This window comes from Podospora pseudoanserina, chromosome 1 (genome assembly GCF_035222485.1).
Source record: "Podospora pseudoanserina strain CBS 124.78 chromosome 1, whole genome shotgun sequence".
Taxonomy (NCBI): Eukaryota; Fungi; Ascomycota; class Sordariomycetes; order Sordariales; family Podosporaceae; genus Podospora; species Podospora pseudoanserina.
The window spans coordinates 2,456,443-2,470,878 of NC_085920.1; the positions used below are offsets into that span (position 1 = coordinate 2,456,443).

The following is a 14,436-nucleotide window of genomic DNA, read 5'->3' on the forward strand; positions in this document are numbered from 1 at the left end:
AGTGAGCAAACATTTAAATGTCTCTCGATTCTCTACCATACTTACCTAAACCACCTGGTAGAAAAACTTCCCTTCAACGCTTGCCAGAAGACTCATCACATGAGCGAGTTATCATCGCAAGTAACACCTCAGCCAAGCCATTGGCTCATCGCCAACATATTGTATTCAATAGGCTTTCACATCACCCCTCTACTAGACGTAATGATCTCCACCGACCAACGTCAAAACCCACATAAAAGCACATCGAATCCCCTGACACACAGACAGAAATTAACCGTTAAACGTATTCAGAGGGGAGTCGAATTTTTTTTTTTTGGTTGTTCATCAAGAAAATTAAAGAGGTAAAAAGAAAGTAGTCGAAGAGAAATAGAACAAAACAACGCGCTCGATAGCCAGCAAGTTATTCCCTGTGTTGCACGCGCGCGCACACGCACACACAGACTAACAACACATGCCGAAAACACGCCCACAAAAACCCACGACACACATCATTACCATCTCCGCCAAAGCCAAACCCAAGCCTCAAAAGTCGCCTGCTCCCAGGCATCAGCGGCTGTCCAGCCAGCAAAAACAAAGCACCCTCCATTTTCCCAAATTGCCCCCTGAACTGCCTCTGGTTCCTTCTATGGCACCCCTTGTGCCCAGCAGCGGTAATGTGTCCCTCGCCTGACCTCGTTGGTTGTGTCGTTGCTTATCGATGAAAAAGACAAGCCAAAGCAAAACGCGCCACATTGTGGAAACGTTGGCGGTTGTGAGAATAAGGGTCTCGTTGACCAAGTGTGAGGTGTTCGTCCATCTGTGACGCCCCCTGCTGTGTCTCTATATCGAGATACGTTCCAGAATCCCAACATATTGACCAGCCCTCGTTGTCGTTGATTGCCGCCAGATGACCGTATCTGTTACTCGCTTGACTATCGCCATCCTCATAGTTGCTGTTGCCCTAGCTATCGCATCACTCTCCTCGTCGAGTGCTCATATTTTCTGCTTCGGTGCCTCGATGCCCCGCTATGCTTGTTGCGAAAAGATCCGCGAATCGACCATGTGCATGTGATCTGTATTATGCGAGAGCGTATCGGTTCTCCTGTGATGAGCAAAATAGCTCCATTAATTGTTGGTTATACATGTGCCATGTTCACGCAATCTCCTTGACGCCTCAGACGCTCTGAGGATACACACTCGCAGGCTGCAAGGTTTGTTAGCTTTGCTCCAATCAAGCACTTGAAGGACAGGTATATATACCGGGCTGTTAAGGATTTGGTTGCGCTTGTTCCGCCCCTTCTTAATATGATTCTTGAGTGCATTAGAGTCAAGAGGTTTGAGGAGCTCAAAGCTGCAAAGAAGTTCGGTTGATACCGACATAACGGCACCCCAGTTGTCAAATTCGCCACAGTACTAGAAGAGTATCAGTTAGTATTAGTATATAAACCAAAAAGTTGTCGAGCTAAAAAACAACTCACGTTGGGAGCGCTGAAGACTGTGACGAGAACACGATCCGTAAAGAATTCGTAGCCGTCTTCAACAACCATGTGGGCGCGACAAACAAGATCAAAGTCATTGGCGGCCAAAAAGTCAACGATGACCTTTTTCCCGAAGCAGTAACTGACACCGCGTTCGTTTGACTCCCAGTCTGACTCCATGTCTGCCGGATCAGACCACAAAAGGTCGTTGAGCAAGCCGTAGTCAGGGACATCGGTAGGCCTAGCAATGTTCCTGATATCGTCCATGTGGCTGAGAGCCGGCGAAAGTCCTCCGTGGACACAGAAGATCTTGGCAGCGACGATAGCCGCAATGGGAAGCGTGTTGAACGTGTCGACGAATGTCTTCCAAATCTTCACGTTGCATCTCCGTTTGCACTCATCGTAGAACCCGTATACGCGCGTGACATTGGCGCATTCGTGATTTCCACGCAGCAAGAAGAAGTTCTCGGGATACTTGAGCTTGTAGCAGAGCAAAAGCAGGATGGTCTCCAGAGACTGCTTGCCACGATCCACGTAGTCGCCCAAGAACAGGTAGTTGGAGTTTGGGGGAAACCCGCACATCTCGAACATCCGAATCAGGTCGGTATACTGGCCGTGCACGTCTCCTACTATCTTGACGGGCGCGTCCAGCTCGAGAAGGGCGGGCTGGGAAAGGAAAACTTCCCGAGCCCGATGGCAGATCGCCGTGATTTCGGCATTCTTAAGACACACTCCTTTTGTGACTTTGCCGGCGTAGGCGGCATCGAGAAGGCGCTTGATGAAATCATCCAGGTCAATATCCTTGATCTCACTCATGGTGACTCCAGCATCTTCCTTTCCAGACTCATTGGGTGAGTTGTTAACCAAATTGACAGCGTCATCGCGCTTCACCAGGATGGACTGGCCCGCCGGTTGTGCAGGAAGGGCTGAACTGCCGGCACCCGAGGGCGGTTGGTCCGAAACGTGGTCCACCTCCCCGCTGGCCTGCGCAGCCGAGACATCGTGGTATCCCGCCTTCATGGACGCGGATTGTATCGGCGAGGGCGGCGGAAGGTCATCAGCCACGGGAGAAGTCGGCACGGCAGTATCGACCGATGACGGTGAGCTGGGGGACGGAATAGAATCGGCACGTGAGACGCGTGACTGGGACGATCTTGCGCTCCTGCCACCTGTAACATCCGCCTTTTCGTTCGCATCACCGTTCACAATGAGTGCCGAGCTCCTAGGACTGTCTGTCCTGTTGGACCCTGGGATCTTGGAGCGCAGGGAGCGAAAAGACCTAGATGACTCTCTGGTGTCGGACCTGCTGAACGAAGGATACGACTGGAAGCCCTCGGGGCCGGTCCGGTCGCCATTAGCGGCACCCTTGGCCGACGATCCGGACTCCTTGGAGGATTGGTTGCCCATGATTTCTCAATGTCAGAGAATTATAGCTCTTGAGATAGGGCCTGGACGGCGTGCACACGCGCGTGGTTCCGGGCAGGTCGCTCTTTGGCCAAGACCTACACAGCCTACCGCTGGCACCCGTCTAGAAGCGATTTGTAATTCTTGTTGTGCCCCTTGGTTCTAGGGAGGGTGGTAGAGTCTGTCGAGACAGGAAAGCAGTTGGGTGGCGGTGGTTGACCGACGTCCCGATGAGCTCTCCGTTTTCAACGATACCAAGGGAAGACAGTGGAAAGGTGTTGGTAAGAGCGGGGACGGTGGTCGAGGCACGGCGGAGACTCCGGTCAGTCAGCGGTGTCGGATCTATCGGGGTCGGACAAAGGCCGACGGATAACGGATGACGGATGGTCCGGTCGGTAGCACGTCGAATCCGGGGTGAGTGGAGGTGAAAATGGTCTTTCGAGGTATTGCTATGATGTCAGCCTTGTCCGCGCAGCACACGACCAGCAGCAGCAGCGATAATATTCCCAAGAAGAGACGCGAGCCAATTCTTGGGTGAGCTGGATGAAGGGAAAAAAAAGGAATTGTGGGGATATAGACGGGGGAAGGTTTAAGTTCTCGTTTGTGGAAAAAATGAAAGAACCTACGGCCGATAAGAGGGCAACCGAGACGGAGCGACCAGGAAAAAACTAGGCCGCCAAGGATGGGAGGTGTGAGAACGGGGCCAGGCACAGTCCAACCGACTAGGGACTTGGATATTTCGCTTCAAGGAGAAGGGCGGGCTTGCTAGTGAAGAGAGCGGGCGGTAGAGTGGTTTAGTGTGACGTGCTCGTAGGTTAAAAGGATGTGCTGCTCTGGCACGATAGACCGATGTTGCCGGTGGAGCGAGGCTTGCCACTGCTGCGTCGATGGGTTGATGGGCTTGCCACGGGGGTCAGTACACATCACACGCTCACTCGGTAGGGATGAGAGAGCGCAAAAGGCGTTTGGCGGAGCGAACCGTGTGCGTAAGTAGGAGAAGGTTTTCACGGGAACAGATGAAGTGGGCGGCGGGAATGGGGGAAGGCTGCTTGATTGATGACGATGCGGCTGTCGAGTGAAAGATTGGCGCTTTGACACGGTGGTCTGCCGCAGAGTCAATTGGGCGTCTGGGTCGCTCCGACCTCCAGGTTGCTGGATCCAAACACGACTGACTTGGGCCCTAGGCAGGGGATGGGAAAGAGCAGTACAACAGGATCACGAATGGCAATTGCAGGTCAAACGTCGTGCGAAGATGTCGGAAAGCTTCTGTACTGTGCTGAAGGTGCTCAGAAGGCAGTGGGCGAGGCACCGCGAACAGGCACGTGCCTTTCTCAGTGTGGGGCACACATCAAGGCAACCTTTGGCTATCAGGTTCTGGACACAAGATGCTGCCCCGCACTGGTGCATCTCTGACAATGCTGCTTCCAGTTTCCATCCCTACCATCCGCGTACAACTTGATATCAGACACACCAAAACGGCTTCCTTACGTATCGATATCCTGCCGCCCAGCCAGCAAAGCTGTCGCAATCAAGAATGCCAGAAAGACAAGACCTGCATCCAAGACTGAGGGGGGCTCGGCATCTGGGCATCCAGGGGAACAGCCCCCTATTTCTCTTAGCTACCAGCTTTTTCTTGGGTATCACCTGTCCCTCCATCAGGAGAGACACAGCCCGACACCGTCTCACCCCATTGTTTCTGCCAAGAAGGTTGGAAGAACTCTAAACATCTTCTATGTCACAATACGTGCAGTGTGGGGGATAGACGGGGGGCACACCCTCACCTCGAGATGGACGGGCGATGATCTTGAGCAAGGCACGGGCGGGACGACGCTCAGCGGATGCTGTGCGATGCAACTCCTTCCGCTTGATGAGACCTCGAGATGTGTGCCCAATTGCGGGCCTCTGTGGGCCGGGGTTGATATCTTTGGATCCGCCAGTCAGGAACTGGTTTCAGCTTGCTTTCCCAGCCCATTGCATCTGTTCAACCACCTGACCGTGTTTTTCCCCATGGCTGTCCTGTTGTTGGGAAGCGGTGTACTGCAGCTGGCGCACATATCTGTCACTCGACAAGACAGAGTTTTTATGGGCACAGGCCATGATTCGGCCACTGTCCCCCATCTTGAGATGCATGGCCTTCTGACCCTAGATTCCCGTCAAGCTGCCGCTGGTGGATGCGATGCGTGGGGGAGAGACATGCCTCTGCATTCCGGGGAAGACTTGATGTGAAAGTGACCAGCGCATTGGCAATGTTGAAGAAGCCGTCATCGTGGCAGTAAGCATTTCGTTCTCGGGGACCTCAGTGAGGCAAAACGAGCATCTCTGCCTGCTGGGCATGAATGCTTGAAGAGGTTCTGACAGTTTGTGCCAGAGAATGAACATCACCTGGTCAGTAGGTGGTGAAAGACAAAACTCGGTATGCCAAGTTGTCAACGGCCGGACCCGATCCGGACCCGGGATTTTCGATGTCACCATCGAAACAGCCGGCCGGTCTTGGTCCCACCCTGCCCGACCGGCTTGTCCTCCGATCTGAACTCTGCTGCCACCAAACTCACCGCTCGCCTGCTTGGTTTGTCATCTCTTGGCACTCGGTCGTCATCGGGCCAGACCCGAAAAACTAGCCCATGCCTCCCCGTTGTCTGTTCCGTCAGGGTGGGAACGACTCCGTACTTGTTCCAAATTTAGCTTGCTGCCCAGCCACCAGCCACCACCGTTTTCGCACGTTTTCGGCAGTGTTGCGCATCCCACTTCGGTCACCAGCCACCAAGATATCGTCAACACCACAGGTCCATACACTATTCGTACAGCCCAGTGTGGCAATGTACTCAGGAGAGAGTGCAATCCGGTGACTGTTTTGGAGATCATGGGTATGAAAACTCGAGATGGAGCGTTGTCTGAATCGTCCATCATCACGAGGCTGGGAGCGGATCAGCTTTTATCCCATGGTTGAGGCTGAACTGGGTGCTTGCAAGTTTAGAGTTTTCTGCTAACAACTATATCCACTAACAAGCTCCGCCTTCAGCTGGCGTCAGCCATCAGATCGCCCACCTGCTCCAATTGCGCTGATGCCATCAGAACCGATACCGTAGTTGCAAACCATCAAGGTCACTTCAGGCCTTTGGACAATTGCAACCGAATACGGCAACTGTCGCCGTTACGTCCACGCGTCGTTTAACCTCATTGCGGGGTAGGCCCCGAGTCCAATTGCCAATGAGACGAACCTACAGACAAAGGTCCCTGAAGATCTACATGCCATGAATCGTCCCCCCGAAGCTGTTGCCTTGATTTTGTGGTTCAAATGTCAATCTGGTAAAGAGTTTGAAAGGCCATCATGTTGACCATCCAGACCAACGGGAGCACTCCCGTCCAGCTGTACTCATGTCGAGGTGGCTACCGTTTCCGGTCAAAACATTTTCACTTTCACGGCCGCAGCTGGGCTGGAACTACTGGCTGACCGGGACAAACAAACAGTTTGAGGCGGCCGGTTTACTGGCCATTGGGTATCAAGTTGAGTGAAGAACTACAAGGCTCGGGGTGCTCTAGATGGAACTTCCTATTTCCGGGATGCAAGAAGAGCGCCACACTTCTTTTTCTAGAGATCTGCAAATCCCATACCAAGCGAATGTGGGAGGCTCTGCGAAAGTGAGGATCGGACTTTATCAGATCTGTGTTTCGTCCCTTGAAGGGTGAGCAATGCGCAGCTCAGGATTTCCCGGGTGCTGCTCTTGGGGCCTTGGCTGCTGGGAGGCCTGGGAAAAGAGCTTCTTTGAGGGGTCCAAGGGCTGAAAGATTCCCGCAGACGAGGACAAAACAGTGGGCCATTTCGTCACCCGCATGGAGGCGGAGACTGCGCCACCCGGCCCATTGGCACAGCCTTTTGCTAGCCTGCCATTCCTGTTGCTAGCAACCCTACCGGGTCGTAAGCAGGGCGAGTTGTCTTGCATCCGTGGGTTGACCCTTCCCTTTTATTTATCTTGCGACCACCCCTCTTCCTAACCTTCTACTACTCCGTCATTCTGCATCTACATTCTGTGTGAATTTTTCACTCATTTTTCCCCTCCACCATCTTCAATAAGGATATCAGAGGACCATCTCGCTATCGACTATCGTTAACGAAACCTTCAGGCTAACGTCGACCTCACCCCACCTCGCCGTTGCCAAAACCCAAAACCGCCCAACCCAACCCCTCGTTATATCTGCAAACAACCCTTTCTCGAGAGGACAGCACCACAACATCAGTCAAAATGGCCAACTTTGGGCGCGTCGTCTGCGTCGCCCTCCCCTTTTTACTAACCCTCGCCTCCCTCATATCCCTCCTCGTTGCCGGCCTCGCGGGCGTAGCCGATAAGTCGTTGTACATGTTTCAAGTAAACACAACCAACCTCTCCATCGACCCCCTCACAGCTGCCAACCTCATCTCCAAAGCCACCGGCGGCAAGGACGTCGAGACGGTCTTCAACGACGCCGTAAACGACGCCCTCAACACCCGCCAGGACACCCAAACCACCAACATCACCGCCGCCGATCTTTCTCTCTATGACCTCTACGACGTTGGGCTTTGGGGCTACTGCTACACGCCTCAGAATGGCTCAAGAGAGTGCACCAGGCCCGCCTTTGACTGGGCCACTAACGTCCTGAACACCACCACTGGCGACCTCAACTCCATGTTGACCCTCACTGGTCAAAACGTCACCCTCCCCAAGGAAATCACCGACGCGGTCAAGGCCTTCTCTACCGTCTCCAAATGGACCCAAGTCGTCTTTATCATCTCCTACGTCGCCCTTGGCGTGGCTCTCTTCTTTGGCCTGTTTGCCAACTGTTCCAGGGCATTTAGTTGCATCACCTGGCTGCTCGCCGCTTTCGCCGCCGTTGCCGTCTGCGCCAGTGCCGCGCTTGCAACTGCCACCGCTGTCGTGGTCGTCGGAGCGGTAGAGGGCTCGGCTAAGATCTATGGTGTTCGCGCCGACTTTAACACGAGGTTCCTGGCCGCGGTGTGGATCGCTGCTGCGTTCGCTCTTGCGGCGGCGCTGTTCTGGGTGTTTACCATTTGCTGCTGTGCGCCCGAGAAGAGGAGTGGTCACAAGAGGAACAGGAGCAGTGATGAGGGGGAGAAGCTTATGGGTACCGGGCCGTACCAGAGGTTGGATCAGCCGCAGGGGTATCAGGGTTACCAGCAGCAGTGGCCTGCGGCTACCGCTGGGAATGGGGGGTATGGAAGGCAGACGGGCGGTGCGTATGAGCCGTATTCTCATAGCAGGGTTTAAGGGGATTTAGGGGAGATTTTCTTTTTTGTGTCTATTGTTTACCTGATGAGCAAGCATTAATTGGGCGTTTTTCGGGATGGTTGTGCTTTGGCTCATCATCATGGGTTTATTGGGCGGGTTAAAGGAAGGGAGGGCTCGGGGGTAGAGTCGGGTGGGTTTATGATTGATATGATACCCCAGCTATTCGAAGTATTGGGTAAATTCCTTTTACACTTTTTTGTATCTTGGTTTTTGATCATCGTGGTGATCTATGGTAGAGGAAAAATTTAGGACGGTCATTGTTTCATAACCCAACTTTGATATGTTCCTGCCTCGTGGCTTCATATTTCCAAACTTTGTGAATACATTTTGCTACGGGGTATGCTTGAGATAATCTCACTATGATCGCCTGGTGAGAATTGATTCTGCTCATCCTAGGAGTTTCCCTCCACTGTGGTACGCGCAATTCCACCGCACATTTCATTCAGCTCGCCTGGTGTTGGGCCAGGTTGGGCTTGCCCAGAAGGTTAGGTGTGTGTGGGCTTGGGCTGGAGGGTCCAGTGGGAAAGGTCCCCAGATACATGAAACACGGGGTTGGGTGCTGGGCAAGGTCTGGGCTTGCATGTGAGCCCGGGCTTCAGGTAGGAATGTGGCTCAGCAAAAGATGGGACCTTTGGTGGGTCGATGTTGCTTACGTCTGTCTTGTGGGCAGGGATGGGTTTGTGGAAGTGAGGTGATAGGTGACGATGAGGCTTGAGATTGGACTGGGGGAGGACCGGACTCTGAGTATTACGCGGCCGAAGAAGGAACACGGACGCTGTCTAACATCGTGTGCGAGGCTGTACCCATTAAGGATCTCTGCAATGGGAGGGTTCATGTAAGATTTAGCATCGCACCTGTCGTGGTTGTTCAGATGTTATATGGTATCTGGTAAAGCCTGGGTCAAGTGTGAGGCATGTCGATGTGTAGACAAAGCAATTTACCCAGACTCAACTACGGCATGAAAATCAGTCCAATAAATAAAATAAAGCAATGTTGCCTACTCAGCTCTCTAACCCACTAATTCTCTAAGTCACTATTCCGCTACCTTGATACCTGGTCCCATGTAGATACAATACAGCCTTTACACAACCATCCTATTTGGCCCACCCATCCTTCCTATACCCCCCCCCCTTCACCACCCTGCTTTGTTGAATGCATCACCTCTCCACCCACCCCAATATCAACCGCGAATCCCTTAGTGTCAAGCAATTCCGTCAAGCTCCTTTCCCCCCGTACAGTGCTAATTATCCTCTCATCGAGCCATGATGATTCTCCAAGTAAACTTGCAACAAATGACTTTACCACGCAGCCTCACGCCTTCATCATCAGCCTCGGCCCCCTAGTCACCCTCGGCCTCGATTCCGGGAAAGAGAAAAATTCCTACTCCTTCTCATCCCTGTATCTCCAGGGCTTTTGCCTCTTTCTCGACCCACGGACGCTGTCGTCGTCGTCATCATCGTCCTCGTCCCCTTCGTTGTCGTCATCGTTGTATCTCCCCCCACCTCTCCCATTCACCACCGACTGGTCAGAGTGGGAGGAGGTAGAAGAGTCGATCGGTTGAAAGATGCTCTGTCTATACAGCCCCGTACTGTTGTTTCTGTTGGACTGAACATGTGACTCAAAATCGCGGTGGTGGTCACCGTCACCTGACGGGCTCTGAGCCTCCTCCTCGAAGTCGGAGGCCTTGCGCTTCTTACCCGCCGCTGTGGTAGAGATGGAGTTCGAGAGCGTTGAGGGCCCGGGGCGAGAGAACCGGTTGCGGTAGGCGAGTGGGTGATCTTCGGAGTCGGTGCCATGCCTTCCGATGTTGTTGATGGATTTCTCGCTGCTGTTGCTAGGACTAGTAGTGCTGCTGCCGGGACTCGTCTTTCCAATCTTGCTGCTGCTGGTAGTCTTAGCGGTGCCAGGTCGATGCTTTGGTTTGCGCCCTGCGCCAGGTCGTGCGCCCCCTCTCTTAGAGATTTTCTTCACGGGTTCCTGACCAGGGCCGCTAACTGCGCCATTGGCGCCAAATGCCGTGCTGGCATATGGGTGTTTGGAGATGCGCCGTCGTGAAGGAGTTTCTTCTAGGGCCCCGCTCTCGCCTTGACTATCACTAATCTCGGTGGCGTGTTGGTATTCGCCGGTTTCCTCAGGCGGCTGTGCTTGTTTTTTCTTACGACCAGCACCAGGCCTTGCTCCGCCTCGTTTACCACGTTGCTTCTTGTTAGGGGTCTCCCCATAGTCCACGCCATCTTCATCATCTTGCCGGCGGCGTAACTCGTCAAAGAACAACTCATCGTCACTGCCTCGATAGTCCAAATGCCGGCTCGACTTGGAAGTGGTTTTGCGGGGAGCAGCACGTTGAGCGCCTCCTTTGCGCTTCGGCGCGCCATTCCCGCTGCCCTTTTCCTTCCCACCGCTCTCTCGTGACTCTACGAGCTTCTTGGTCAAGTTAGGGAAGTTGTCACCGTAGTTAAAGAATAACTCCTCCCCGGCCTTGATGTCACGAAGTGCCGAGAACTTGATGCGGAACTCATGGTTGACATACATGATTTTTGGGGTGATGTTGCAGGTGTCGTTGGCATGGTTGATGTACCGGCTGAGGTTCCCATAAATGGCCGCGTCCACCCATATGCCCTCCTGCTCAAGAAGCGTGAAAAGATATGAAATCTTGTTTTCCTCGTCAAACACGTCACCGCGGCGATTCTCGCGGCGAACGCCCTCGTCGTGGCTAATAAGTTCGCCAGTGTACTCAATGATAAACTCGTCCTGCGCTATATCCTCCGCAGCAAAGAGACCATATCCACAGCCCTCCAGCTGGGAGGAACCTATCACGACCGCCTTGGTGGCGCCGCGTTGCATGGGTACATTCTGACACCCCGTCGAATGAAGCTGTTCATCGTAGGCGTTCTCAGGATCAGCTCTCTCCTTCGCTCCACATCCCTTGCAAAGGACAGGGTCGCATTCCCGGTTGAGTTGAACACAGATACACGGCTTCCCTTCTTTCTGGCGTTGGATACATGTCTTGCCTAGCGAATGGCAGGCACACCCAGTAAACTTGAGGGCACATGTTTCTGCCGTACATAAGCAGAATCGCTCGCAGAGGACGGGGTGTCTCCCCTTGGATGCACATTGGCAGCCGTTCGCAGCCGTACACGCACCCTCGTGATGGCAGGGCGTCCATATTTCCCGTAGCGAATGCTCGTGCGTGACAGTTGCATCTTCCCAACCACTCAGTAGCTGCTTCTTTCTCCGATCATACCACGTAACTGGCTTGGGTCCCTTGACGGTCTCAAAAGCCTCGGGGACAGCAGGAAGTGCCAGGCTGAGCTCCCTGAATTTGCGATGTACATCCCAACAGGGCCGGTTCAGCACAGCAGCAACAAAACACTGCGGCATGAGGGACGAGCTGTAGCCCAGAGTCGCAAACACCTGCTCAAGGACCGTGACCTCGTTTCCAGACCATGGCTTTTCCACATAACCTGGTTTCCCGGTATCGTGAGTGCGATAGCAGGAATTCCGGCAAGGTTGGGGATTTGATTTCAAGACAAGGCTTGATTGTTTGCTTGAGTGGTCTTGAAGTTGTGCCATCCACTTAGCCCGCAGAGCAGATGCAACACCGCCGATTTCATCGAGAGACAAGCACCGCTTCTGATTATCTCCATCGATTTCACCGTGCTCACAGTCATGACTGAAACAGATCAGACAGCCCAACGCCGAGTAGCTCCCCAGAGATTCCACAACCTTTTGCGTCAGCTCTCTATTCTGATGCCTTTGGGCACTCGGCGTATTCTTGGTCTTCCTGTTGTCCAAGATAGGCTCCACGGCCTTGTCTAGCTTCAAGACATCACTGAGGGTGATGGGTCTCTGGTTCTTGGGGTCACCAAAGACTTTGTCAAAAGCTTCAGTGAAGAGCTTGGCTGCTCTAGAACCACGGGGTGACCCAGCACCTTCGTTGTATGTGTCAAGAAGGTGGCTCCTCTGTTGCGGGGTGATGGCATCATCACTCTCTGGCTGGCTTGCCATGTAGCGGATGAGAGTGGTTTTGGTGCAGCCGTCAATGGCCAGCCTCTCCAACCACGGCTCCAGGTAGGTTGATAAGATAGCTGCGTATTCATTCTGCGCTCTCTTGGCCAGCCTCTGGACCCGACCAAGGGCTTTGAAGCCAGACAACTTATCAAGAGTCTCCAGTTCATTGAGCCACTCGGCGTACCTCTTTTCCTCAGCCGAGTTCGGGTCAACATCACGAAGATGTGGCACAAAGTTTAGCATGGAATTTGGCGCAAGAATATTTTTGCGAATTTCAACATGATGAAACCTGTATCGTGGAACACTTTGCCTGTCTGAGGCGATGCACACAACAGGGAAATCGATATGTTTCCCGTGTGCTCTTATGGCTTTCCCTTGCTCGCCACTATGTTGCTTTTCGGGGGTTAGAGAGATGCTCGGCAAAGAGGGTTATCAGAACTAACCTTGAATTTGAGAGTCATAGTCTCTATTTCATTCCCAGCCGATTCATCATGGTCAACCGTGAGAGGTTTCATATCGGCGAACGCATCCACAGAGCTAATGTGTTGAGGCTTGGGCGCATTTCTCTCGTCTTCATCAAGCAGAAAATGAACGAGATGCGCATGATCCTCGCTGACCTCATTCACAAAGGACCTGAGGATGTCGGCAATGGAGTCTACTGTCCAATCGTCGACCTTTTGTGGCGTCATTGATTTCGGCGTCTCGTGGCCTCTGAACTCTGAGAGTTGGAGCGAAAGTGAAGTTTGCGACTGCGGGGTCGGGTGCTGGGCCGTATTTTTGAGAGTTGGCGACTGTGAATCCCGAATCTCGTCCCGTGTTGAAAATCGCATTATTGACTTTGATGGTGTTCCATCCAGCCCTGACTTGCTCTTAGCCACTGGTGACCCATTGGGAGTCCGCCTTCTACTCGCAGGCGCGGATGTGGCTGTAGCATCAGATAAAGAGGAGGGACTAGGCCCTCTACTAGCTTTCCCATGTTGCGGAGCCGAGTTCCGCGCATGGTGATGGGGCCGCTCAGACACATAGGGTTGTGAAGCTAGTTGTGATCGCAGCCGGTCGCCGTTGTGAGGGTGGTTCAAGGTCGTTGTCCTGACACCAGTTTCGTCGGCCACACCATCGCCACCTTCACTCCCCCCATCTTCACTAGCTGAGGTCGAATCCGCCGTCAAATCCACCACAATTCTCCCGGACGAGACCATCGCTCGTGTCCCGGCTGCTTCTCGCTTCCCTATAGTTGTACCATTCACAATGCCCCGTAATCCCGCGTTGGGGATCTCTTGGTGTTACGATGCCGAGTTGTTGATGAGTTGCTGTTGCTCTCTTGGCGTAAAGGGAGGGCCCCGTCTGTTTGTCAGAGAATGAAAGAATCACCTGCCGCTTTCACGAAATCAAAGAACCAAAGGGAAAACGTGTCAGTTAACGGAGACCCGGCCGAGAGTCGAATCCACCGGGCGCTGTGATGCCCACCAGATGCCGAGTTTATGATGAGATGGTCACACACATCTTCCATTCTTGAGAGAAGAGACGCGCAGCAGCGCTCCTGCTGAAAGACGCGATTTCTTGGCTACCTGAGGCAGGTGCACAGACCATACATGCCATTCTAGCGACCCACCAACCCTGGAACTCCCCTTAGACGAAGCAACCATGACCATTCATGGACTCATCTACCAGTGAGCCTCACCACTTGCGTCCCTGAAGTTTATCAATACTCGCGGTGTTTGAAAAAGATATCACGGGACATTATTTAGTTTTCAAACTTGCCGGGGCATCTCAAGCTTCGGGTATCAAGCCCACAGCCGAGCAGGATAACCCCATCTACTGCCAACCTTCAGTTAAGGTGTAATATTGTCGAGAGCCTCTCGGTATTCTAAGATGTTTTAGATACATTATGTGCATGTTTGCTTGTTTTGCCATCGTTGAAATGAAGCTGAGTGTAAGGCTCTTCTAGTTCTGCTGTTCCATTCAAGACCAGCAACTGAAAAGAAAATAGATGGCATCTATATAAAGAGTCATCATAGGGCCTGGCATTGATTTGTAACCCTGAGACTCTACTCTACCTTCAGCTACCGCAGCATCATATAAACTAGCTAGCAGTCAGCTTCAGAAACACCCATGAAAGCCTCCTCCAAACATGACAATCCACATCGGGATTAGCGGCCGCCGCGCACCGATGTCAGGGGTCCGTCCCTGGGGATCCGGCAGTTTGGGCAACGAATTTATCAGAGTTACATACAAAAGTCCCACATGAATCGGTTCCGCAAGGTTCGAAAGCCATTTTGTAA

At 53.0% G+C, this 14,436-nt stretch overlaps 5 protein-coding genes across 5 annotated transcripts; 1 reads left to right on the forward strand and 4 right to left on the reverse strand.

Annotated features, from left to right (window-relative positions):
• Positions 1-104: 104 nt before the first annotated feature.
• Positions 105-2,864, reverse strand: pzh1 (serine/threonine protein phosphatase Pzh1; the record flags this gene model as incomplete). Its single annotated transcript, XM_062941945.1, has 3 exons — positions 105-1,183; positions 1,240-1,392; positions 1,458-2,864. 3 exons carry the CDS (start codon positions 2,862-2,864, stop codon positions 1,154-1,156), a joined length of 1,590 nt encoding a protein of 529 aa, XP_062804854.1. The 3' UTR covers positions 105-1,153.
• Positions 2,865-3,203: 339 nt separating this feature from the next.
• On the reverse strand, positions 3,204-3,785 carry QC764_0008460 (uncharacterized protein; the record flags this gene model as incomplete). The annotated part of the gene is made up of 2 exons (XM_062939838.1): positions 3,204-3,296; positions 3,666-3,785. 2 exons carry the CDS (start codon positions 3,783-3,785, stop codon positions 3,204-3,206), a joined length of 213 nt encoding a protein of 70 aa, XP_062804855.1.
• A 758-nt stretch (positions 3,786-4,543) lies between these two features.
• On the reverse strand, positions 4,544-4,979 carry QC764_0008470 (uncharacterized protein; the record flags this gene model as incomplete). Its single annotated transcript, XM_062939839.1, has 3 exons — positions 4,544-4,557; positions 4,643-4,805; positions 4,851-4,979. The coding sequence occupies 3 exons, from the start codon at positions 4,977-4,979 to the stop codon at positions 4,544-4,546; spliced, it is 306 nt and encodes a 101-aa protein (XP_062804856.1).
• A 2,123-nt stretch (positions 4,980-7,102) lies between these two features.
• QC764_106930 (uncharacterized protein) lies at positions 7,103-8,122 on the forward strand (the record flags this gene model as incomplete). The annotated part of the gene is made up of 1 exon (XM_062941946.1): positions 7,103-8,122. One exon carries the CDS (start codon positions 7,103-7,105, stop codon positions 8,120-8,122), a length of 1,020 nt encoding a protein of 339 aa, XP_062804857.1.
• Positions 8,123-9,146: 1,024 nt separating this feature from the next.
• PaKMT6 (H3K27me3 methyltransferase) lies at positions 9,147-13,708 on the reverse strand. Its single transcript, XM_062941947.1, has 2 exons — positions 12,598-13,708; positions 9,147-12,547 (listed from the first exon to the last, which is right to left on the reverse strand). Exons 1-2 carry the CDS (start codon positions 13,351-13,353, stop codon positions 9,524-9,526), a joined length of 3,780 nt encoding a protein of 1,259 aa, XP_062804858.1. The 5' UTR covers positions 13,354-13,708; the 3' UTR covers positions 9,147-9,523.
• Between the last annotated feature and the right edge of the window lie 728 nt (positions 13,709-14,436).

Coding starts and splice junctions, on each gene's coding strand:
- PaKMT6 (XM_062941947.1), bottom strand. CDS start 13,353: ATGGTCTCGTCCGGGAGAATTGTGGTGGATTTGACGGCGGATTCGACC. Junction 12,548..12,597: donor CTATGACTCTCAAATTCAAG/GTTAGTTCTGAT, acceptor ACCCCCGAAAAG/CAACATAGTGGCGAGCAAGG.